Below are 26,085 nucleotides of genomic sequence, written 5' to 3' on the forward strand. Positions count from 1 at the left end.
GGGGGGGGGACAACAACCCTGGAACACGGAGGAAGGGGGGACATTGGAACTGGGAGGAAGAGGGGGCCCCTGGCACACACTCTCACAGACACACTCGTACCCAGTCTCAATCTCTCTCTGTCACACACACACACTCGCACATTCACTCTCTCTCACACAGTCACTCTCACACACACTCTCTCAAACATACACACTCCGAGGAAAACCTTGCTAGCGCCTGTTTCCTTTATGTCAGAAACAGGACTTTTTTACTAGTATACAGCGAAACCTCGGTTTTCATTGACTTCGGTTTTCGTTGATTGTTTTCGGACGGATTATCAATGAAAACCAAGGTATCACTGTATCAAAAAGTTTACTCTTTATTCCCTGATCTCAGTTATGTGTTACAGTAATTTGCAAGCAGGCAAAGCATGACTCAATACATTCTTTCCAACAAGTGTTTATGTGTGTAATTGTGCATGTGTGTGGTCTGTCTGTTTCTGCCTTTCTTTGACCTGAAGGGCATTGTGGTTTGCAAAATAAAATGAAACCAAGGGGTTGATATTCAAAGCAAGGCTGGTGATTTTGTAGGCAGCCTGGGGACAAAGTATGCACATATGCTGTTAAGTGCCAATATTCAACAGTTAGCCACAAAAGGTAACCACATAACACATCTGTGTTAGTTGACTACATATGATTGGATATTCAATGCCAGTGCCTGGACAAAGCCTGGCATTGGAATATCCAGGTATAAAGCTGGCGGCGGCCAAAATAAATGCTGACCGCCGCCGGCTGAATATCAACCCCCGCCAAACCATTAGATGTCATTTGTCAACAGATTTGAAAAAATGGATTTTTATTTTATAGTTTAATCACAAAGTTTCTCCATCCCATGGCAACAGATTAACTGACAGTACACCTAGCAACCATTTAGAATCAATCAGCATGTTTCACACTAGAATATACAACAAAGAATGAGAAACATCTGAATCACTCAGAGGCAGCCCATCAAGGATAGGTGTGTGTGTGTGTGTTTCTTTTTAAACTCAATGTGTCTTTCACAGGTTTTCCCCATGCCTAATTTGGTCCCATTCTGTTTAATTGAAATCACCAAATATCGACCAGTAGCATCCATCCCGTTGTCAGTCAAACTGATGGAAAGCATGGTAGCTAAACAACTAACAGGCTACATAAACAAATTCTCTATACTACACAAATCACAGTCTGGTTTTTGCCCCCTACACAGTACAGAAACAGTATTACTCACTCTCCTAGCCAAATTCAAGCAGAAAATAGCAATAGGCCACATCCTCCTCCTCCAATTCGACATGTCCAGTGCATTCGACATGGTAAACCATAATATATTAATAAGACTACTCGACAAATTCGAGATTGCTGGCAACATACTTAGCTGGATAAAGGGTTTCCTAACCACAAGAACATATCAAGTAAAATCAAAATCAAACATATCACCGTGGGAAGCGGACTGCAGAGTACTACAAGGGTCACCATTATCACCGATCCTATTCAACCTAATGATGATTCCACTAGCCAAGACCTTAGCCAACCAAGGCCATAACCCTTTCATCTATGCAGACGATGTCACTATATACATCCCTTACAAATCTACACTGACAGAAATCGCCAACAAAATCAAGACCGGCTTGAGCACCATAGACTCCTGGGCAAATGCATTTCAACTAAAACACAACAAAGAAAAAACACACTGTCTCATCCTTTCTTCCCAACACATCACGGACAACCCCACAACTATCAACACCCCAGACCACACCCTCCCTGTCTCAGACAGCCTGAAAATCCTCGGCGTTACATTGGACCACAACTTAACACTAGAGAGCCAAGTAAAATCCACAACAAAGAAAATGTTGTACTCAATGTGGAAACTGAAACGAGTGAAACAATTCTTCCCGAGGGAAACATTTCGCAACTTGATACAATCAATGGTACTAAGCCATGCGGACTACTGCAACAGAATTTATGCGGGATGCAAAGAACAAGCCTTTAAAAAAACTCCAGACCGCTCAAAACACGGCAGCAAGACTCATCTTCGGAAAAACACGATTTGTAAGCGCAAAACCCCTATGCGAAAAACTACACTGGCTCCCCATCAAAGAACGCATTGCCTTCAAAATCTGCACTATGGTTCACAAAATTATGTACGGTGAAACACCGGGATACATGACAGACTTGAATGACCTACCAACCAGAAACACATCTGCATCAACATGAGCGTACCTAAACCTCCACTATCCAAGTTGCAAAGGACTCAAATACAAATCAACCTACGCATCCAGCTTTTCCTACATCAGCACACAACTGTGGAACGCACTACCAAAAGCCTTGAAAACCACGAACGACCACTTACACTTAAGAAAAATACTTAAAACCCATCTGTTTAAAAAGGCATACCCTACCGATCCAACATAAAAGCTTGATCTCTGTGACATGACATAACACTAAAGTTCATCATAGTCTTTACACAATTTCTCCCGTTGTAGGATCACCTTTATGCGATCCTACAACATGAACCTTATCCTACCACAACACCACCTTGTATTTGTTTACTCCGGAGGTTGCACACAGCTCTCTGGCACAATATAAGCCACATTGAGCCTACAAATAGGTGGGAAAATGTGGGATACAAATGTAACAAATAAATAAATAAATAATTTTTAGAGAATTACCGTTCCCCCCCCCTCCCCAATAGATATTTTCAACTTCATGTATAATTTTTTTCATACATCCATTGGGCTGGGAAATGATAAAGTTCACTGCACATAGGTGTAAGCGCACACGGTGGAAATTAAGCAGAAATACTAATATGGACTGCAGCCCTGTAGAATTCTGAGTGAATAACTTCCATAACACACTACCAATCACAAAATACATAGTTCAAGCAAAAATAAAATTTGTAAAATTAATTTACTGTGGTAACAATGAGACACATCTAAAAAATGAACCAGTATGTAAGTCAATTTGCTCATACCTTGCCATGCCAAAATCAGATATTTTCACCACTCCTGATTCACTCACCAAACAGTTTCTGGCAGCCTGAAAAGGAACATTTAGAATCAGAATTATCCACTTGCAAACATACAAATAAGTGCTCTTTTGGTATCTGAATATTCTTTTTCTTTTTTTCTGTTTGGACAAATGATTAGGGAGTAACTCACTTGCTCCCCCTATCATTTATCAGTATATAAGAATGAAAGGATGACACTGGATCATCCTCCACTGATCCACAATACAAACAATATAAATTACTTTAAGAAACAACCTCCACACTTATGGGAGATACAACTGTTATGCTGTAAACCATTATAGTTCCAACCACAAGAAATATAGAACAAAAATGGTAGCTGTAGTCTTGGAAGATATGTTTATTATGATTAAAATTTATTTACCGCCTTTTTGAAAGAATTCACTCAAGGAGGTGTACAGTAAGAATAAATCAAACATAAGCAACAGACAATTACAGCAATAAAAATATTCAAACAACAATACAAAGTATGGCATAGAGGGGCATAATCAAAAGGGGCGCCCAAGTTTTCCTGAGGACATCCCGGCGAAGGGGTGGGGAAACTCGTATTATCGAAACAAGATGGTCGTCCATCTTTCGTTTCGATAACACGGTCAGGGATGCCCAAATCTTGACATTTAGGTCGTCCTTAGACTTGGTCGTTTCTGATTTTCAGCGATAATGGAAACTAAGGACGCCCATCTCAAAAACGACCAAATGCAAGCCCTTTGGTCGTAGGAGGAACCAGCATTCGTAGTGCACTGGTCCCCCTGACATGCCAGGACACCAACCGGGCACCCAAGGGGGCACTGCAGTGGACTTCAGAAAAAGCTCCCAGGTATATAGCTCCCTTACCTTGTGTGCTGAGCCCCCCAACCCCCCCCCCCCCCCAAACTCACTAGTGTAAGGTGATGCATGTGGGAAAAAAAGAACCCGAATTATAGCTACATCATGCAAGGTTCCACGTTAGGAGTTACGGACCAAGAAAGGGATCTGGGTGTCGTCGTCGATAATACACAAACCTTCTGCTCAGTGTGCTGCTGCGGCTCAGAAAGCAAATAGAATGTTGGGTATTATTAGGAAAGGTATGGAAAACAGGTATGAGGATGTTATAATGCCGTTATATCGCTCCATGGTGCGACCGCACCTTGAGTATTGCGTTCAATTCTGGTTGCCGCATCTCAAGAAAGATATAGTGGAATTGGAAAAGGTGCAGCGAATGGCGACTAAAATGATAGCGGGGATGGGACAACTTCCCTATGAAGAAAGACAAAGGAGGCTAAGGCTTTTCAGCTTGGAGAAGAGACGGCTGAGGGGAGACATGATAGAGGTATATAAAATAATGAGTGGAGTGGAACAGGTGGATGTGAAGCATCTGTTCACGCTTTCCAAAAATACTAGGACTAGGGGGCATACGATGAAACTAGTGTGTAGTAAATTTAAAACAAATCGGAGAAAATGTTTCTTCACCCAACGCATAATTAAACTCTGAAATTTGTTGCCGGAGAACGTGGTGGAGGTAGTTAGCTTGGCAGAGTTTAAAAAGAGATTAGACGGTTTCCTAAAGGACAAGTCCATAAACCGCTACTAAATGGACTTCGGAAAAATCCACAATTCCAGGAATAACATGTATAGAATGTTTGTACGTTTGGGAAGCTTGCCAGGTGCCCTTGGCCTGGATTGACCGCTGTCGTGGACAGGATGCTGGACTCGATGGACCCTTGGGCTTTTCCCAGTGTGGCATTACTTATGTACACTACCCACAACTGTACACCACTACCATAGCCCTTACAGGTGAAGGGGGGAAACTACATGTGGATACAGTGGGTTTGTGGTGGGTTTTGGAGGGCTCATATTTACCACCACAAGTGTAACAGGTGGGGAGGGGATGGGCCTGGGTCCGCCTGCCTGAAGTGCACTGCACCCACTAAAACTGATCCAGGGACCTGCATATTGCTGCGATGGACCTGAGTATGACATTTGAGGCTGGCACAAAAGATTTTTAACTATTTTTTGAGGGTGGGAGGAGGTTAATGACCACTGGGGGAGTAAGGAGAGGTCATCCCCGATGCCCTCCGGTGGTCATCTGGTTAGTTCAGGCACCTATTCGTGGCTTGGTCGTAACAAAAAAAGGACCAAGTAAAGTCGTCCAAGTGCTTGTCAGGGACGCCCTTTTTTTTCGATTATGGGTTGAGGATGCCAATGTGTTAGGCACGCCCAAGTTCCGCCTTCGCTACGCCTCCGACACGCCCCCGGGAACTTTGGTCGTCCCTGCAACGGAAAGCAGTTGAGGACGCCCAAAATTGGTTTTCGATTATGCCGATTTGGGCAATCCTGGGAGAAGGACGCCCATCATCCGATTTGTGCCGAAAGATGGGTGTCCTCTTTCGAAAATAAGCCTGATAGTATACTACTTGCAATATCAAAACAATATGTAAACATTTTAATAGACAGCATATGGTATAAATAAAGATAGAACATATAGATAGGTAAGAGAGTAAGAGGAGTTAGAAAATAAGGTGACTAATTTAAAGAAAGTTGCACATGAGGTCAGAGAGATAAAATGTTATCTCAGCTAGGGTAGAAGTGGATAAACATCTCCTGCTATACCACACAGATTCATGAAATTTAGAGCAAGAGTTACACTTAAGTTTTCTTCAGTGCAATATACAGGTGCTCATTATCATAGAACACAGATTTACAGTTATAGTAACCTATATAACTTTGTAAGTCTATGTGCTTTGAAAATGAGCCTCTTAATCTTTTGTGTCTGAGATAGATCATGATTATTCAGCCATCAAATATTTATTTGCTGTGACATTATTTTCTCCAACATTTGATTCTATTAAATTACTAGAACCAGGTTTAACTCTGTACCCTCATCAAAAGAAATTGTACGATGTGATACCTGCCAGTGAGCCATCTCAGGAGTAGCTCCCACACTCTGGAATTTACTCCCAGAGAAGCTACATATTACTCGAGACTCCATCTACTTCAGGAAGCAGGTGAAAGCCTGGCTTTTCTCCCAAGCTTTTAATACACAGGGTGACTGACTATACACTCATAAGACTAGCCCAGTATCCCGCTTTCAACAGTTTTTTTTATTTTTTTTGTTACATTTGTACCCTGCGCTTTCCCACTCACGGCAGGCTCAATGCGGCAGGCAATGGAGGGTTAAGTGACTTGCCCAGAGTCACAAGGAGCTGCCTGTGCCGGGAATCAAACTCAGTTCCTCAGGACCAAAGTCCACCACCCTAACCACTAGGCCACTCCTCCACAGTGGCCAATAAAGGTCACAAGTACCTGGCAGAAACCCAAATAGTAGCAACATTCCATGATAACAATCCCAGGGCAAGCAGTGGCTTCCCCATGTCTATCTAAATAGCAGAATATGGACTTTTCCTCCAGAAACTTGTCCAAACCTTTTTTAACCCTAGATACGCTATCCGCTGTTACCACATCCTCCGGCAATGAGTTCCAGAGCTCAACTATTTGCAGAGTGAAAAAATATTTCCTCCTATTTGTTTTATAAGTATTTCCATGTAACTACATTGAAGGTTCCATGGTATTTGTATTTTTTGAAAGAACAACAAACAAACAAAAAATGATTCACTGCTATTCGTTCTTCACCACTCAGAATTTTGTAAACCTAAATCATATCTCCCTTCAGGCATCTCTTTTCCAAGCTGAAGAACCCTAACCTTTTAAGCCTTTCCTCATACGTCCATCCCCTTTATCATTTTGGTCGCTCTTCTTTGAGCCTTTTCTAATTCCTCTATATCTTTTTTGAGATACGGCAATCGGAACTGAATGCAGTACTCATGGTGGAGTCGTACCATGGAGTGATACAGAGGCATTATAATATTCTTGGTCTTATTTACCATCCTTTTCCTAATAAGTCCTAGTATCCTGTTTGCTTTTTTGGCCGCTGCTGCACACTGGGCAGACTTCAGCGTATTGTCTATATCACCACCTAGATCTTTTTCTTGGGTGCTGACCCCTAAGGTGGACCCTAGCATCAGGTAACTATGATTCGGATTATTCTTTCCAATGTGTATCACCTTGCATTTGACCACATTAAGTTTCATCTGCCATTTGGATGTCCAGTCTTCCAATTTCCTAAGGTCTTCCTGCAGTTTTTCACAGTCCGCGTATGTTTTGACAACTTTCAAGAGTTTTGTATCATCTTCAAATTTAATCGCCTCATTTGTTGTTCTGATTTCCAGATCATTAATAAATGTTAAATAGCACCAGTCCCAGTACAGATACCTATGGCACTCCAATATTCACCCCCTTCCATTGAGAAAAATGAAAGATTTAACCCTACCCTCAGTTTTCTGTCCAATAACCAATTCCCAATCCACAACAGAACATTGCCTCCTATCCCATGACTAATTTTCTCAGGAGTCTCTCATTAAGAACTTAGCTTTCTGAAAATCTAGACACACTACATCAACCGGTTCACCCTTATCCACATGTTTATTCACCCCTTCAAAGAAACAAAGCAAATTGGTGAGGCAAGACTTCCCTTGGCTGAAACTATGCTGACTCTGTCCCATTTAACCATGTTTGTCTATGTGTTCCATAATTTTATTCTTTATAACAGTTTCCACTATTTTGCCCAATGCTAAAGTCAGGCTTACTGGTCTGTAATTTCCCGGATCACCCCTGAATCCTTTTTAAAAATTGGAGTTACACTGGCCACCCTCTAATCTTCAGGTAGTACAGCCTATTTTAACGACAGGTTGGTTACAGATAACTTACTGTAGATCAGCAATTTCATGTTTGAGTTCTTTCAGTACATTTCAAAATGGAATAGGTAGTGCAAAGAATTGTTACTTCTGCGACAAGTATTTCAAACCTTTAGAAGCTGAAGTTATGTAATGAAAACAGTGTTCCAAGTTACTAGGGGGCCCTTTTACTAAGCTTTTTTACAGGTGCGCTAAAAATGATTCTGCACGCACCCAAAACACATGTCTACACTACTGTAGGCCATTTTTCAGCACAACTTAGTAAAAGGACCCCTATGATACCTCAGATCAATCTGCAAATATTTTCTGCCATGTATATGCTCCTAGACTGCCTCGTCTCAGCTGCTTAATATCAAATTATAGCATCAGATTTATGAAAAGAGCATATAGTAGGATGATTTACGATAATAGACTGTTAGAAAGAGTTGAGAAGTGAAGAGACCTATCTCTAGTATTTAAGATCACCAACCCCAGTTTACACTACCCATCACCATTCAGTTGATACTGAGCAACCTCTCAACTAACATAAAAGAAGCCTAATTTTGTATAGGTCATCTAGATAACACAGGATGTCCAAGTTGGGATGTTCACAAATGACTCAGTGAACACAGGGGCTTTTCGTAAAAACATATATTTGGTGGCAGCAGTGCAATAAGCCATTTTTTACAAAAGAGCAGCCTCACTTGGGGCTTTATGCATTTCAAGGCTCAGATTTACACATGTAGCCAACAGATTTTACAAAACTGCATGTTAGAGAAACCAAGCTCCACAACTCAATTTTTGCTACGGGAAATGGTTTAGAACATCAGAGTTAAGCACAATTCCAACACCCCCTCCCCCGGGCCTCTAAATCATTCTCTCACTCCTCCATGCTCTATTATTTAAAAAAAAAAAAAAAAGTTAAGGCAGTGATCCAAGATGGCACCTAGAGCTGAAGCGCGTGAACTAGTCTCTGATACCCCCTAGAACCTGCCGCATTTGAGTTTCCTCGGACCCGGAATGGGAAAGCGGAAAGGAAAGTCTAATTTGCCTACCTCCACAGGCAGGGCAGTTCCACCTCTTCTGCGACAGATGACATTGGAGGAGACGGGGCTACAAGCGCCAGGAGCCCAGCTGTTCGCTTCGGGAGGTCCGGGAGAACTTTCTGACCTTAGTGCGGAGGGAGTCTCGTTAAGTCCGCCTCCCTCAACAGTACCTCCACGACCCGAGGATGAATTGAGGGCAGTGAGTGAGCAGAACGCGGAGGCTGGAAGTCGGACCCCTGCGGCTGCATATGGAGACCCCGCTGCCTCTTCGACGCCGATGGGAATAGCGCCTCAGGCAGGTTCGGTGCCTGAGAGGAATATCGGTGATTCTACCATGGATCGTGGAGTGATGATAAAACCTACGACTGTTACTTTAGATAAACTTTGGGAAGCAATACAAGGACTGAATTCCAGCCTACAACAGATATCAGGTATTTTACGGGGAGAGGTGGCTGAACTAAAGCATGCTCAAGATGTGGTTACCACTAAAATAGCAGAGCAAACAACGAAAATGGAACTTTTTGATAAAGATTTAAAAGCAGTGAATTCCTCAACTTTATTGTTGATAAAAAGTAATAACCTCCATCAGCGTAAGATGGAATATTTGGAGAACCAGATTAGGAGAAACAATTTATGTTTTCTTAATTTCCCCAAATCTCCTTTGATTCCAGCTCTGGAAATGCTGAAAAAATTTGTCAGGGAAATACTGGGTGTCCCTCTCGAGGGTTTTCCACCCATTACTAAAATGCAATATATTTCTGGCGCTGGAACAGGAACTTTACCTAATGCTCCTCCACCTGGCCTAAATCTAACAGATTTCTTGGAGAGTTCAATGGAGGTTATAACCGAAAGAACCACGCTGTTGGTTACTTTTGCTCTTGAACTAGACCGCAACAATATATTCAAGCTTTACTTTCGCCACATGAACTCAACCTTCCTTGGATCAAAAGTTCAGATTTTCCCTGACTTTGCTAGAGAAACGCAAAGAAGAAGAAAAGAATTTTTGTTGTTGAAGGAGAGAGTTCTCCGAATTGGAGGGACTCTCCTGCTTAGGTTTCCTTGCAAATGTTGTGTCTCTTTAAATTTTTTGATCCAGGGACATTATTAGAATTTATTTCTTCTAAAGAATAATTTTGTAGTAGTTCTTGATTGCCAGCGCTTTAATCTCGGCTGCGACATCTAGGCTTCCTCAGCTTTAATTATTAATTATTTGGGTTAATTCATTTGAATTTATAATTTCCTAGATCTTGGATCACTTTATTGAGGACTAAATATATCAAGATAATATGCCTATTTTTCTTTGATTTAGATGTTTGTTTTTCAATATACAAATTTATGAGTAATTTCATAAATGTAATTATTAAATTCATTTAAAAAAGTTAATTAGCTGAGAGATGTGTTTTGGAGCATTTGTAAATACTGAAGGGAAATATTTGGAAGTAAGCATGTACTTCTATTGATAAATAGGAGCCACACATACAATTCTAACTAACATCTGCACCAAACCCATCCCCTTCAAATCTATATATGTTGGATGCATCACTACTTATACCTGCATGCTAATTTACATATGTAAATTGAATTATTTCTACATGTGTAAATTTTAAATTGCAGAGGAGAGTTCACAAAGCAAGGTGCAATTTTAAGATGCACACACCATAAAGAATACAGCACAGGCCATTTAGCTATTCTAGAATGATAATAAAGGGGGTATGATGGTATTCCAGTCATTGACATACATTAAGTGGCTGCTTACATGCATAGATGACCGACTAGCAGCATACTTGCTGGTGGGTAGGTGTGACGTTTAGTATTACACCAGCTATGGGACTGGTTTAAGTGATGATGCCACAAATGTAAGCACATTTTCTGCTACTTGCACCAGTATTCTTTAAAGAAAAGTAGGTATCTACTTTTCTATATAAGATAGGCTTGAAATAGGTGCTTGCTTACCCTCTTATCCTAGGTACCCTGTTAATTACCCCAAAAATGCTTATTAGGTGAGGACAAAGGTAGGATTACCAGATCTCGATGGATGAAGCTATTTTGCTCCAAGTAGTCCATCCCTTCGCACACATCCTGGCACATAGTCAGCAATATGTCTTTATGACACTGTCCACGTCTCTGTCGAAGATAATTCAGAAGGCAGCCATGCTCCATGAACTCTGTCACTATATAGATTGGTCTCCCTTGCGTGCAGACACCATATAGTTGGACAAGATTAGGGTGTGCTAGTTTCCTGATTAAGATGAAAAGATTTCAAGTTTTATTTTATGAGGTGCAAAAAGGAAAATAATCTCCCTGAACAAACTGTTCAGCATTACTGACCATCTTAACTTATGGTATTCAAAAATTAAGGACAGCATTGTTAAACAAATTCAGATCCCAGTGTTGAAAATGAGAGTAAATCACTTTTATGAACAAAAAATACTAAAGATTATATAAAAATGATATAAAATTAAGGCCCTCCTATTAAGTCTCAGCAGCCAATGATGATTTTTCTGGTTTCCCGTCTGAAAAGCTGTCAGCAGACTCACATCATCACTTTAGCTTCTTCGATGAAGTCTTCTTCAGACATTGCACCTTCACGGATGGCTTTGATGGCCACTTTGTACTGGGCCCGCCATTTGCCCAGACGTACCACACCAAACAGGCCACTGCCTAGTTCTTTCATAAAAGTCAACTCAGATGGATTTATTTCCCACTTATCTATTAGGGAGAAAAATAAACAGAAATTGAAAGCTTATGCAATCATTCAGGGATTTTTTTTGTTAAACAACATGGACCAATCACAATAAAGATTACATAATGATTACCATTCAAGAGTTTTGAGTCATGGATGAGAGTATTGTAGAGTGAAAATGCTATCATTAATTTGGATTCAAATTCAGTATGTACATAAGAACTGCCATATTGGGTAAGACCAAAAGTCAAACTAGTCCAGGATCCTGCTTCCAGCATTGGCCATTCCAAGTCACCAAAAAGTAGAAAGATTCCATACTACTTAACCCCAAAGATAAGCAGTGGCTTTTCCTGTGTCTACCTTAATTTCCTCCAGGAATTTATCCAAACCTTTTTTAAACCCAGCTATGCTATCTGATTGTACCACGTCCTCTGGCACCAAGTTTCAATGCTTAACTCTGCTGACAGAAAAAAACCCATTCTCCTCTGTTTTCCTTTGTCCTTGTACTTTTTGAAAAGAAATCTATTTGCATTTCCCTGTTCCACTCAGGATTTTATATCCCCCCTCAGCCTTCTCTTTTTTAAGCTGAAGAGCCCTAACCTCTCTAGCCTTTTCCTCATATCAGAGTCCTTCCATTCCCATAATTGTACCTTTTTAAATTCTGCAATATCATTTTTGGAGATACGGCAACCAGAACAGCACAAAATAATCAAGATACGGTCAAACCATGGAGCAATGCAGAGGCATTATAATATTATTTGCTTTATTTTCTATTCCTTTCATAAAAATTTCTAACATTCTATTTGCTTTTTTGGCCACCACCATCACCACAAAGATTCAGTATATTGTTCACAATGACACCTAGTTTTTTTTTCTTGGGTGGTGACTCCGAATAGCAGTGTTGAGCCATAAAATGGATGATTCTTCACAATGTTCATCATTTTGCACCTCTCCACATTAAATTTAATTTGCTATTTAGATGTCCAGTCTTCCAGCCTCCAAAGATCCTCCTGCAATTTCTCATATTCTGCATGCAATATAGTAACTTCATATAGTTTGTGTCACCTGCAGATGGGATGGGACGACTTCCCTATGGGAAAAGGCTAAAGCGGCTAGGGCTCTTCAGCTTGGAGAAAAGATGGCTGAGGGGAGATATGATAGAGGTCTATAAAATGAGTGGAGTTGAACAAGTAGACGTGAATCGATTGTTTACTCTTTCCAAAAATACTATAACTAGGGGGTATGCATGAAGCAACAAAGCAGTAAATTTAAAACAAATCAGAGAAAATATTTCTTCACTCAATGTGTAATTAAATTCTGGAATTCATTGCCAGAGAATGTGGCAAAAATGGTTAGCTTAGCGGGGTTTAAAAAAAGGTTTGGATAGCTTCCTAAAAGAAAAGTCCATAAGTCATTATTAAGATGGACTTGGGGAAAATCCACTGCTTATTTCTAGGATAATCAAAAAATATAACGAAAAATAGCAACCCTCCACCACTTTTAACTTGAACTATACACAACCAACTGCCGGTGGAGCAGCTCACACTTATTTATTGTTTGATAAGGGGATGTCTCATACTGTCACACAGGCACTTCTTTTTTGTCCTTCTTTAAAGCCTCAGCTTTAGTGACTGTATTATAATCATCGACTACCCCCAACCACCGATAGTGCTGTCAACTAACTCAAAATAAGTGTCCTACAATAAATTAATATGTGTTTCAACAGTGCTTATATAGCAAAATAATTCTTCTTTAGTTTATGTCAATTTTTGTAAATTTTTATGCACTATCGTTTGTAGCTTATATGCAGAGTTTAAATTAGTGCAGAAACAATGTTTAAACTTTTCACGTGCAGGAACAATGTTTTAACTTATCTTCATCTGGCTGAAAACCCCATGCTGCTTAATTGTCTGTGACTCATGCTGTGGATTCAGCCGTCCTGCACTGTTTGGATCTCACTTGTCAGCATTCCATTAAACAGCCGGTAAATGTCTTGTCCCGACAGGAGCCTGTTTCGCGTTACCTCGCTTTGTCAAGGGAACTAGCATATACTTCACCAGCAACATGCAGACAAAGAGTCTGGATTGGCCACTGTTGAAAACAAGATGCTGGGCTTGATGGACCTTTAGTCTGTCCCAATATGGAAACACTTATGATCACCTCACTCATTGTTCTCATTTCCAGATCATTTATAAATATGTTAAAATGCACCAGTCCCAATACAGATCCTTAGGTCACTCCACTATTCACCTTTCTCCATTTAGAGAACTGGCCATTCAAACTCTACTCTGTTTTTTCTTAACCAGTTCCCAATTCACAACAGAACACTGTCTCCTATCCGAAGGCTTTTCAATTTTCTCAGGAGTCTCATTAGGGACTGTCAAAAGTCTTCTGAAAAACTAGACAAACTACCTCAACCAGCTCACCTTTATTTGGATACTTATTCATGCCTTCAAAAAAAGTGGAGCAAACTGATGAGGCAAAAAATCCCTTGGCCGAGTCCATGTTGATCCTGTCCCATTAAACCATGTTTGTCTAAATGTTCAGTAATTTTGTTCTTTATAACAGCTGCTACCATTTCCTGCCATTAAACAGAGGCTGTAATGACAGTGTGCAAGTTAAACAGCACAGCTATAAAAGTACAAGCATCTCACTAGTTTATATATACATATACAGACACAGGAATAGGCAAGAATCAAGTCAGTGTTCTGGTACATAATTCACACCAAGGTCCAGCGAGCACATACCACACACATAGCCAGAGAGAAGAGCACATCTCAAATGCAAAAAAAAAAAAATAAGGGAAGCATGCTCAATGACTAAATCGTATTTCCTGTTTAAATTGAAAGCAATATTCTAAGGTGTTTCACTTCAATTACCGATTAACCACCCATGGGTGAATTATTAACTCTAAAATGAATGTTTTCATTCAGACCTGTCCCCCCAGATGGTCCTTAGGATTTCAGTCCTATCAGTTCTAGAGAGAGATTTAGGACATGTGCTTCTCAAATAAACCATGCCTTTGTTTTCATCACACCAGTACTTGTAGTCCTTTACATACCCAATAACCCTTAAATACCCAGGGTGTACTCGTTATTGTTGTTCTTTTTACCCCCTCCCCCAACATAAGATGTGCTATTAGCCTCTGTTTAGCCAGCAGCATCTACCTAACAGGCTTTTGCAACATTACTGGACACCAGTTCATTCAATGTTTGTCGTATTTTCTCCTTGAGATCTGACAAAAACATTTTTCTACTTTGAAAGTAGGGTAAAGTTTGATTACCATAGCTGAATCCGGCAGTAGTGGGTGCAGACTTGCTCTTTTGAGAGACTGGGTACCGTAGTCTTGTAACAAGACCTAAAAGACAAACGTAACATTTAAGTAAGGACAATGCAATGAGTGTGTTATTGCAAAGCACCTTTCCTGTTTCTTGGTCTATGCCTCAGCCTGTACATTCTTTTAAATTTAAGAGAGAGGAGGACTCAAATGTGTGCCTTTGGTCAAGGTTCCTCCTCCTCCCCTATTGTTTAAGCTCCATGATACAAGTAGCAGCACAGGATTGTTTCAAATTGTGATTAGGGTAAGAGAAATGTATATACATTTGATATAATGCCTTTCTGTAGTACAACTAAAGCAATTTATATAGCCTAGTGGTTAGGGTGGTGGACTTTGGTCCTGGGGAACTGAGGAACTGAGTTCGATTCCCACTTCAGGCACAGGCAGCTCCTTGTGACTCTGGGCAAGTCACTTAACCCTCCATTGCCCCATGTAAGCCGCATTGAGCGGGAAAGCGCGGGGTACAAATGTAACAAAATAAATAAAAATTAAATATATGCAGGTACTTTCTCAGTCCTTAGTGGGCTCACAATTTAAGTTTTTGTACCTGGGGCAATGGAAGGTAAGTGACTTGGCCAGGGTCACAAGGCACGGCAGTGGGAATTTAACCTGGTTCCCCTGATTCTCAGCTCACTACACTAACCACTGGGCTACACCTCCACTTCACCTCAATGCCCCTCCCCAACTTGCTTTTATCCTTCTTAGGTTACGGGCACTACCAAGGAAGAGAAAAACTCCCTTATTTGACAGGCTGACTCCTCATGGTGCATCTAAGGATGCACTAAACAGGGTCAGGTGATGCCACTTTGCAAGATGGAAGTGTGGAGGCAGTTGCAAGTGGCCATCACTCCTGCTTCTTATTGAAGATATCTGGGAAGGAAAGATTGGTGGGATCTGGGAACGCTCAGGTTCGGGGTCCACTACATTTAAAAAATCCCAGGTAAAGGGTGTTAGGGGTGGGGGGGGGGGGAGGAAGACCCACTAGACTAAAAGGGATTTTTTTGGATAGTGCGTCAGACATTATATGTTGCCCCTTGTCACTTTACCTTCTCGCAATGCAACCTATGGTGCGAGAGACTAACTGTGTTGTTATTTTCCTGCCTGTAAGAAAGTAGTCTATAAGTCGGTTTATTCTGCTACTTTTTCTTACCAAGATACTACGTGGTGGAATTCCTTGCCGAAATACATTAGATCCCAGCATGATTAGGTTTTTGCAAGTTTTTCAAATCTTTTCTTTTAAAAAAATTTGTTGATGCTGTTGCCTAGTTTCTTCTCCCCCCCCCCCCCCCATTGCATATGAATTTACAATTCCTTACTTTGTTGGTGTGTGGGATTATGGTTTTTATTTTAATATTTTGTACTGTCTTCTTATAGCTTGTTAGCCACATTGAACTCGAATTTGTGCAGGAAAATGTGGCATATGTCACAAATAAATAAATCTCTGGGGTTGACAATCAGGGTATAGGGGCTTTTCTAGGGTTCAGTGCTGGTGATGTGCACTACACTACCAGGGATTGGGGGGGGGGGGGGGGGGAGTACAGAGGCAACCCAGGAGCAGTAGGTTTTTTTTTTTTTATGTCTTCCTTGCTGTCAGTGTGTTGAATTAAACAACGACCCACTACATGTGATTTTCAAGAAAGGCAATATCGCTTTTACTTTAAGCCTTGCATAGAGGGCACTATTATAACAGTAAAAATTTTGGGAATTTGGGTAAAGATTTAAAATTTGATAAAGAAATTTCAAGTTCAAGTTTATTTAATATACTGCTATGCGTATATAAGACATCTAAGTGGTTTACAATTCAAATCAATAATAATGGGGGATGAAGGTATATAAAAATTAAAGAACAAAAAAAGGCAAAAATTAAACCAACACATAATAGAATAAATAAAAGCAGTTGAAAACGGGAAAGATACATGGGGAGAACCACAATTGGAGAGATTAGTATTACAATTGCCAAAAGGGGTATAGAGAGCAAAAAAACCAGGACAAAAATAGAAAGAACAAGACTACAACCTACAGGGAAGAGGGTTGGGTTTGTGGGAATGCCTAAGACAATAAGTGTGCTTTAAGGCAGCCCTTAAATTTTACTTTGGAAGTTTCAGATTTTAAAGACCTCTCTCTTTAACAAAGCCTACCACGAGAACACATAACCAACTATAACACATCACCTATCCACCCTTATTTAGAATGTATCTCTCTACAACTGCTTGATCAAAACTTGTTCTCCTTGAAATCTTTGTAACACCAACTGTATTCTGTACCCTGGCATGGCTATGCCATAACAGGTCTTTGTAAGCCACATTGAGCCTGCAAATAGCTGGGAAAATGTGGGATACAAGTGCAATCAATCAATCAATAAAAAAAATAAAGGACGTGGGTGCAAGCAGGTGTTACACAGACAGTAAAGTCATATGTGACAGAAGGAGAGAACCATTAAGTGCCATTTGGAAGAGTAAAGAGTGCATTGAGGGGAATAAGGTACAAGAATGCAAGATATGATGGACAGTGGTAGAATATTTAAAAGGAATCCGAAAAGAGACAGGGAGTCAGTGTTCTGAGTCATAATATTTTCCCCATATATTTTTGGGGAATATCTATTCCCATAGTTGAAAACTTTAGATATTTTGGAATTATAGTGGACTCCCAATTGTTATTTGATGATCAAGTCCCTCTGCAGGAGACTATAAGAGTTCAAGCTTCTTCTAGTGGAAGTATGGGGGGAATAAATTGGAAACTTTCTCTCTGAAAGTGGGGGGGGGGGGGGTTGGGGGGGTTGCATGCTTTGCTGTTGATCAGCTGTGAAAGTGACACTGTGGTTAGTATGCTTCCTTCCTTGTTTGTTCTACATAGTTAATAAAAATCTATTCAACAAGATGAGCACCAGGAAGGTGGTTGAATTGTGAGGTATTTATATGGGGGGGGGGGGGGGGGGGAGAAACGTACATGCTTTCGGATGGGAGCTGAAGGGAGGGGGGTTATAGAAGCTTATCTGAAATTGTTGAACTGTTTGCAGCATGATATTTGTGCTTTTCTGCACTTCTTGTTCAATAAAAAATTAAGATAAAAAAAGGGTTTTATACTTTGTGTCTTTTAAGAGCAGTAATACGTCTGTTTGATGAAAAGATGATGCATACATTAGTTAATGCATTATTTATCTCAAAATTAGACTATTGCAATGTGATATATGCAGGGACTTCTAATACTAACATGAGACGTCTCCACATATTGCAAAATACAGCACTTAGGTATTGAGCAATAATAAGAAATTTGATCATATTATACCACTTTTTCTGAAATATCACTGGTTGCCAGTTTCTTATAGAATTAGGTTTAAGATACTGAATGACTCATAAAGCTTATTATTCTTTACAGCCAGGGTATCTTAACTCCTTAACCATTCCCTTTAGTTCTGCGAGGGTTTTGAGGTCATTACAGAACAATAGATTGATAGTTCCTTCATTGTGTAGAGTGTCAAAGAGCAAGATTAAACACAACAAGAACACAAGCTTCTTTTGTTTTTTTAATTGAGCTCCCTTTTGAAATCAGTTTCCTAGTTATGTTCGCTTGGAGGAAAATTTTAAGTTTAAAATTGTATTGAAAACATTGTTTAAGGAGGCTTTTAATATTGACTGTGGGGATGAAGATCGGGTTTACTGATGTTTTTGTGAATATAAGGTTCGTGCAATTTTCTGTATACTGTGTATGTTCTTGGTGTGAATGGATATAGGTGTTTCCTATCATTTTTATGGCATTCCTGCATATTAAATTTTTGCTTTTTTATTGTATAAAATTGTGAACTGCTTTGGTCTACTGAAGTTAGGCAGTATACTAAATTTTGAATAAACATGTAGTAGCATAATAGCAGTGTTCTGAACTAATTGGAAGTGCTGGATTTGAGAAATCCGTAAGCCCTGGTATAAGGAGTTACAGTAGTCTAATTTGGTGACAAGAGCCAAAAGAAGAATTCTAAGGAATGAAAGATCTAGCATTGAACAAATAGATCAGATCTGCCCAAGTGTGAAAAAAACTGCATTGAACAGTGGAAATCTGTTTTTGAAAAGTGAAGGAACTATCTAGATAGATGCCTAAAACTTTTATAGAGTCCTTAAAGGGGACATCTACACTATGGATATGGAGTGAAGTAGAGGGTATGACGGGGGATCCAAAAGAGAGTACGACTGCTTCTGACTTGGAGAGAGCTTCAAGTGGTTGTTAAATAGCCAGTTAGATATTGTATCCAGCTTAGAGGAAATCAAAGACATTGATTGAGAGCTGAGATCATCTACAGGAGTAATAATCTGTTATTGTGAGTTATTATTGTAAACTGCTTCGATTGCTATGGTAGAAAAGTGGTATACCGAGTCTGAATAAACTGAAAGACAGATCAAGCGTGATTAGAAGGGCATTTCTCCCACTATTTAGAATAAGCTTGACAGTGTTCACAAGACCTAAGAGAGAGTGCTTGGTAGAATGATGACTGGTAGTGGTGAAGAGCATTAGTCTTGTCAAGATACTGTGTAAGGTGTTCTGCGATGAGTTCCTCAGTTATCTTAAGGGCCTTTTACTAAGCTGCATAGGCACCTACGCATGCCAATTCGGAACTACCACCCAGCTACTATGTGGCCCAGGTGGTAATTTCATTTTTTACGTGTGCCCAGTAAGTGCGCCGGAAAATATATTTTATTTTCTGGCATGCGGTGCTAACCAGCATTGTACGCACGCTATTACCGTCCAGTTAACGCATGAGAACTTACCTGCTAAGTGAATGGGTGACGGTAAGGTCTCAGGCCCAAAATGGACGCGCACCAATTTTATTTTGCTGCACGTCCATTTTCAGCCAAAAAAAAGAGCCTTTTTTGCAGGTGCGCTGAAAAATGGACCTGCATGCATCCAATACACGCATCTACATCATCCCAGGCCATATTTTGGCACACCTTAGTAAAAGGACCCCTTAGAGAGAAAGGGAAGGTTGGAGATGGGATGGAAGTTAGAAATTTCCTGTGTAGTCCAGTCAGCTTTTTGCTAGTTTTTGATGGCTGCGTACGGTTCGCTCTTTTTTGGAAGAAAAAGATTTAGCTACTGTAATGGTAAAATTATGTATCATACCTGATAATTTTCTTTCCATTAATCATAGCCGATCAATCCATAGACTGGTGGGTTGTGTCCATCTACCAGCAGGTGGAGATAGAGAGCAATCCTTTTGCCTCCCTATATGTGGTCATGTGCTGCCGGAAACTCCTCAGTATGTCGATATCAAAGCTCCATCCGCAGGACTCAGCACTTAGAGAATTACACCCACAAAGGGACACTCTGCCCAGCTCACCACCGCCGAAACGGGGGAGGGGAATCAACCCAGCTCATCCCCACACAAGTGGGGGAGGGGAATCCGTCCAGCTCATCCCCGCGGAGCGGGGGAGGGACACCACACCCGCCGATGCGGGGGAATCTGGCTTATCCCGCAACTGCGGGAGGAGCTGACTGACCCTAACACCGCCGAAGCGGGAGGGGTACAAAGCTGCCCTACAGCCGCACGAAGCGGGAGGGAGCGCCGGCAGAATTTAGGTCTCAATCCAGCCCCGAAAAACGGAGGGGAGAGGAATGCAGCAGCTCACTGTAACACAAAATCGTCTCAACTCCTGAAGAAGCCAATTGAAAAAACTTTAACACGAAGTCCTCCTGAACAGGAACTGAAGAGTAAACATGAACCTGAAATGCAACCAGAATATAAACAGTACAGATATCTGGGAGGGGCTATGGATTGATCGGCTATGATTAACGGAAAGAAAATTATCAGGTATGATACATAATTTTACCTTCCATATCATCATGCTGATCAATCCATAGACTGGTGGGATGTACCGAAGCAGTACTCACCCATGGCGGGACAGAAATCCCTGACCGCAACACTGAAGCTCCAAACCGGGCCTCCGCCCGAGCAGCCAAAGTCAAGCGGTAATGTCTGGAGAAGGTATGAGCCGATGCCCAAGTTGCCGCCCTACAAATCTCTTCCAAGGAGACGGACCCGGCCTCTGCCATCGAGGCCGCCTGTGCTCTAGTGGAGTGAGCCTTCAGCTGGATAGGCGGCACCTTCCCCGCGGCCACATAAGCCGCTGCAATGGTTTCCTTGACCCATCGTGCCACTGTAGGCTTGGCAGCCTGCAGACCCTTACGAGGACCTGCGAACAGCACAGACAGATGATCCGACTTCCGGAAATCATTGGTCACTTCCAAGTATCTGATGATGACTTGTCTCACATCTAGATATTTGAGAGCAGAGTACTCCTCTGGGTAGTCCTCCCTACGAAAGGAGGGTAGACAGAGCTGCTGATTCACATGGAAGCGAGAAACAATCTTGGGCAGGAAGGAAGGCACTGTGCGAATAGACACTCCTGCCTCAGTGAACTGCAGAAAGGGCTCTCGACATGATAGCGCCTGGAGTTCGGAAACTCTTCTGGCTGAAGTGATAGCCACTAAAAAGACTGCTTCCAACGTCAGGTCTTTCAGAGATGCCCTCGACAAGGGTTCACAAGGCAGCTTCTGCAAGGCTCTTAGCACCAGATTGAGATTCCATGCAGGTACCACTGAGTGCAGAGGAGGGCGCAGGTGATTAACTCCCTTGAGAAAGCGCACCACATCTGGCTGCGAGGCCAGGGAAGCACCCTTCAGGCGACCCCTGAAGCAAGAGCCGCTACCTGGACCTTAAGGGAACTGAGCGACAGGCCTTTTTCCAGACCTTCTTGCAGGAACGCTAATACTGAAGAAATTGGAGCAGTGAAGGGAGAAAGTGAGCCTGCCTCACACCACGATGCAAAGGTACGCCAAACCCTGGCGTAAGCAGTAGAAGTAGAGCGCTTCCTCGCTCTCAGCATAGTGGCGATGACCTTGTCTGAGAAGCCCTTCTTCCTCAGACGCTGCCGCTCAATAGCCAGGCCGAAAGACCAAAGGGGGAGGGATCCTCCATTACCACGGGACCCTGATGCAACAGGCCCCGCTCCGCTGGCAGCTGCAGAGGGCCGTCCACTGAGAGCCTGATCAAGTCCCCATACCGGGGACGTCTGAGCCAATCCGGACACACCAGGATTATCTGGCCCGGATGCTTTGGCACCTGGCCTAGCACCCTGCCCAACATGGGCCAAGGCGGGAACACATAGAGAAGCTCCTGTGTCAGCCACTGTTGGAGAAGAGCATCTACTCCCAGAGATCGAGGGTCCCGTCCTCTGCTGAAAAAGCGCGGCACTTGGCAATTGGCTGATTACGCCATCAGACCTAGGCTCGGCTGGCCCCAGCGCTTCGTGATGCAGTTTTCATGACTCCCACAATGTGGGCCGCTGACAGTTGTTCCAGGTTTGCTTCCGCCCACAGGCATAGCTTCATGGCCTCCTTGGCTAGAGGGGCGCTCATGGTACCTCCCTGGCGATTTACATAGGCCACAGCCGTGGCATTGTCCGACCGGACCCGTACTGGCTTCAGTGCCAGGACCGGGAGAAACTCCAAAGGCGCCAACCGAATGGCTCTGAGTTCCAGGAGGTTGATAGACCACTTGCCTCTGCAGGGGACCAGAGCCCTGCGCTGTCCTTCCCAAGCAGTGGGCTCCCCAGCCCGTCAAAGAGGCGTCCGCCGTGATGACAACCCACTCCGGGGTCATAAGAGGCATTCCTGCGGACGTTTGTCTGGCCTCAGCCACCAGCTCAGCGCCTTGCGCACCGCCGGATCCAAGGGAAGGTGCACAGCGTAATCCTCCGAAGCTGGAGTCCATCGCTACAGCAGAGAGAGCTGTATAGGTCTCATATGGGCCCTGGCCCAGGGCACTACTTCCATCGTGGCCGTCATAGAGCCCAACAGCTGCACATAGTCCCAAGCCCGAAGAGGAGAGGCTGCTAGGAACTTGTCCACCTGAGCCTGAAGCTTGACAATCCGATTGTCTGGCAGGAACACTCTGCCCACTTGGGAGTCGAATCGAACTCCCAGATACTCCAGGGACTGAGTCGGGCGCAGCTGGCTATTCTCCCAGTTGATGATCCACCCCAGGGAGCTCAAAAGAGCAATCACCCGGTCTGAAGCTCTGCCGCACTCTACATAAGAGGGGGCTCAGATCAACCAGTCGTCCAGATAAGGATGGACTTATACTCCTATCTTGCGTAGGAAGGCCGCGATGACCATCATTACTTTGGAGAAGGTCCGCGGAGCAGTAGCCAACCCGAACGGGAGGGCTCTGAACTGGAAGTGTCGGCTCAGAAATGCAAAACGCAAAAAGCGTTGATGAGGAGGCCAGAAGGGAATATGCAAGTAAGCTTCCTTGATGTCCAAGGATGTCAGGAACTCCCCCGCCTGCACTGCCGCTATAACAGAGTGGAGAGTCTCCATCCGGAAGTGCCGAACTTACAAGGCCCGATTGAACCCTTTGAGGTCGAGGATAGGCCGGACAGAACCTCCTTTCTTTGGTACCACAAAGTAAATGGAGTAACATCCCTTGCCAAGCTGATCTTCTGGCACCGGAACAACCGCACCCAGGCGGATCAGATTGTCCAAAGTCTGCTGCACTGCCACAACTTTGACCGGAGACTTGCAGGGAGAGTGCACAAACCTGTCTCTTAAGGGTTGGCAGAACTCTAGCTTGTAGCCGTCTCTGATGACTTCCAGCACCCAAGCGTCTGAAATTACCCTGGTCCACTCGCCCAGAAACGAGGATAGGCGTCCTCCAATCTGCTCTGGGCCATGGACCAGCGCCCTGTCATTGGGTACGAGACCCTGGGGGAGAACCGGAGGAGGCACCTCCGGGACGGCGGTCTCTGCGAAAGGAATGCTGCTTGGGGGAGAAGTTCCTTATGAAGGAAAAGGGGGCAGAGGAGCCCAACTTGCCCGGGCGATACCGACAGGCTTCCTGAAACCGTCCTTTGGAGGAACTGGGGCGGGCACCACTGGCCCGAGCCCTGACCTCCGGTAACCTCTTGCCCTTAGACATGCTGAGATAGGTCACAATCTTGTCCAGCTCGACCCCAAAGAACAGCTTGCCTTTAAAAGGCAACTTATCCAGGTGAGACTTAGAGGCGTGGTCAGCAGACCAATGCTTTAAGCCAAAGCCACCGCCGTGCAGAGACTGTCTGAGCCACACCTTTAGCCGAGGCTCTCAAGACATCATACAGCAAGTCTGCCAAGTAGGCCAAGTCCGATTCCAGGGCTGGCCAATCAGCCCTCAAGGAAGGATCCGAGGGGGGAGCCCGCTGCACCAGCGTCAGGCACGCCCTGGGCACATAGGAGCCGCAAATTGAGGTCTGCAAACAAAGCAGCTGCCTTGAAGGACGACCTTAAAGCCGCCTCCAATCTCCTGTCTTGGGCGTCCTTTAGGGCCGTGCCACCTTCCACCGGCAACGCCGTTTTCTTAGTCACCGCAGTGATTAAAGAATCCATGGTAGGCCCAAGAAAGGCCTCCCGTTCCCCTTCAGGCAGAGGATAGAGGCGGGACATAGCCCTAGCCACTTTAAGGCTTGCTTCTGGGAAATCCCAATGAGCCGAAATCAAGGTGTGCATGGCTTCATGCATGTGGAAGGTTCTAGGCGGGCGCTTCGTCCCCAGCATAATGGCAGAGCCAACAGAGGCTGAGGGAGAGACGTCCTCCGGAGAGGAAATCTTCAAAATGCTCATGGCCTGCACTAACAGGTTGGGCAAATCCTATGAGCGAAAGATCCGTGCTGCCGAGGGGTCATCCGCTCCATCCGAGCGGGAATCCGTCTCCTCCAAGGAATCCACAAAGGACCGTTGGGAGAACTCAGATACGCTGCCCTCATCTACATCAGAAGAGACAGAGTCCTTTAGGGCCTGGAAGTCCACCCGAGGGCGTTTGCTTCTGGAGGCCTCAACCCCTTGATCAGAGGGGGAGCCGGGGTAGCATTTAGCATAAGAAAAGCCTGATGCAGCAGCAAAATGAACTCAGGGGAGAATCCCCTAGACTGTGCACTTCTGCCGCCTGGGCCACGGCCCTAGACGCACCCTCAACCGGTGCTCGCAAGAGCAGGGGAGAAACATGCTGCGCATCCAAGATGGCGTCCGGCGCGAAACTCCAAGAAGGAGCCGCGCGGAAAGAACGGCGCTTAACTTTTGCCGCTTTCTTGTCGCTCGAATCAAGGGCGACCATAGCATTAACGTCTCCCACCTCGAGGGCGGCCCAAGAAGAAGTCATCTGAGCAGAGTGGCCGGCCAAAATGGGGGGGGGGGGGGGGGCCAGCAGTGGGGGATGGCCGCTTATGGCAGGAAAAAACCGCCGCACTGGAGGAAGAACCGGGACACTGACCGGACTCCAAACTGACGCCCAAACAAAAGCGAGTCAGGCTTTGAAACCCCCGCATCCCCGCTAGACGCACACACGCAGTCCGGGGAGCGAATCTTCGCGCCCTCACCCTCCGATGCCATAAGCCACGTGGAGACCGAACGGGGAACCCCCTGCCCGCTATAAAAGGTAAAATTACCTGCTTCTCGCTCCGAGCTGTAACGAACTGGTGTCCCAGTGAGCAGCTGCAATAAACGCTGATATAAACGTTGAAATAGACGCCCTTAAAGGACGTTCACATTTTTTTTTTTGTTTTAATGGAGCCAGCAGGAGGGGGGAGAAAAGGAGGGACCTGGCACCACCAGGTTTGCACTTGCTCAAGAAGAGCCCTCAACCCCAGGTACTCAACAAAACCTAAGAATTAGGCTTGGAGACCTAGCCAGAGCTGCTGCTGTGTGTGACCACCACCTGCTGAGATAGAGAACGTACTGAGGAGTTTCCGGCAGCACATGACCACATATAGGGAGGCAAAAGGATTGCTCTCTACCTCCACCTGCTGGTAGATGGACACAACCCACCAGTCTATGGATTGATCGGCATTATGATATGGAATCATGCTTGTGTGATCTTGAGCACTGATTATTGGTAACAGCTTATATTGTGATTTACCAAAATATCAATTGAAATGGCTCCAATTAGTACAAAATACAGTGGTATAGTTATTGAAAAACAAAATAAAACCTTCTGAGCATGTGATGCCACTTTGAGCTGATCTACTCTGGCTGGCTACCCAATGAACAGCATATCTACTTCAAGACATTATGTTTAGTATTTAACGCTTTGCAGATAGAGGGTCCAGTATATTTCGCTGACCTTTGCAGTAATATAATTCAACCAGAGACCCTATGTTGGCTTCTCAAGGTCTTTTGGAAAGACCAAGTAATATTAAATTACAGTCTCACAAAGGAGCTTTTGCAATCCCAGGGTCCAAATTTTGGAATGA

The 26,085-nt window shown here is 43.6% G+C and overlaps 1 protein-coding gene across 5 annotated transcripts in view; it reads right to left on the minus strand.

Annotated features, from left to right (window-relative positions):
• TEC (tec protein tyrosine kinase) overlaps positions 1-26,085 on the minus strand; it is a 169,723-nt gene that overhangs the window by 22,975 nt on the left and 120,663 nt on the right. For all 5 annotated transcript variants that reach the window (XM_030191357.1, XM_030191356.1, XM_030191360.1 and 2 more), the window contains 4 exons: positions 14,762-14,836; positions 11,333-11,504; positions 10,818-11,034; positions 2,987-3,051 (listed from right to left, as the gene is read on the minus strand). In XM_030191357.1, the coding sequence (XP_030047217.1) occupies positions 2,987-3,051; positions 10,818-11,034; positions 11,333-11,504; positions 14,762-14,836 (529 nt within the window). The remainder of the gene's footprint in view (positions 1-2,986; positions 3,052-10,817; positions 11,035-11,332; positions 11,505-14,761; positions 14,837-26,085) is intronic.

The sequence above is a fragment of the Microcaecilia unicolor genome, chromosome 2, assembly GCF_901765095.1.
Source record: "Microcaecilia unicolor chromosome 2, aMicUni1.1, whole genome shotgun sequence".
Lineage (NCBI taxonomy): Eukaryota > Metazoa > Chordata > Amphibia > Gymnophiona > Siphonopidae > Microcaecilia > Microcaecilia unicolor.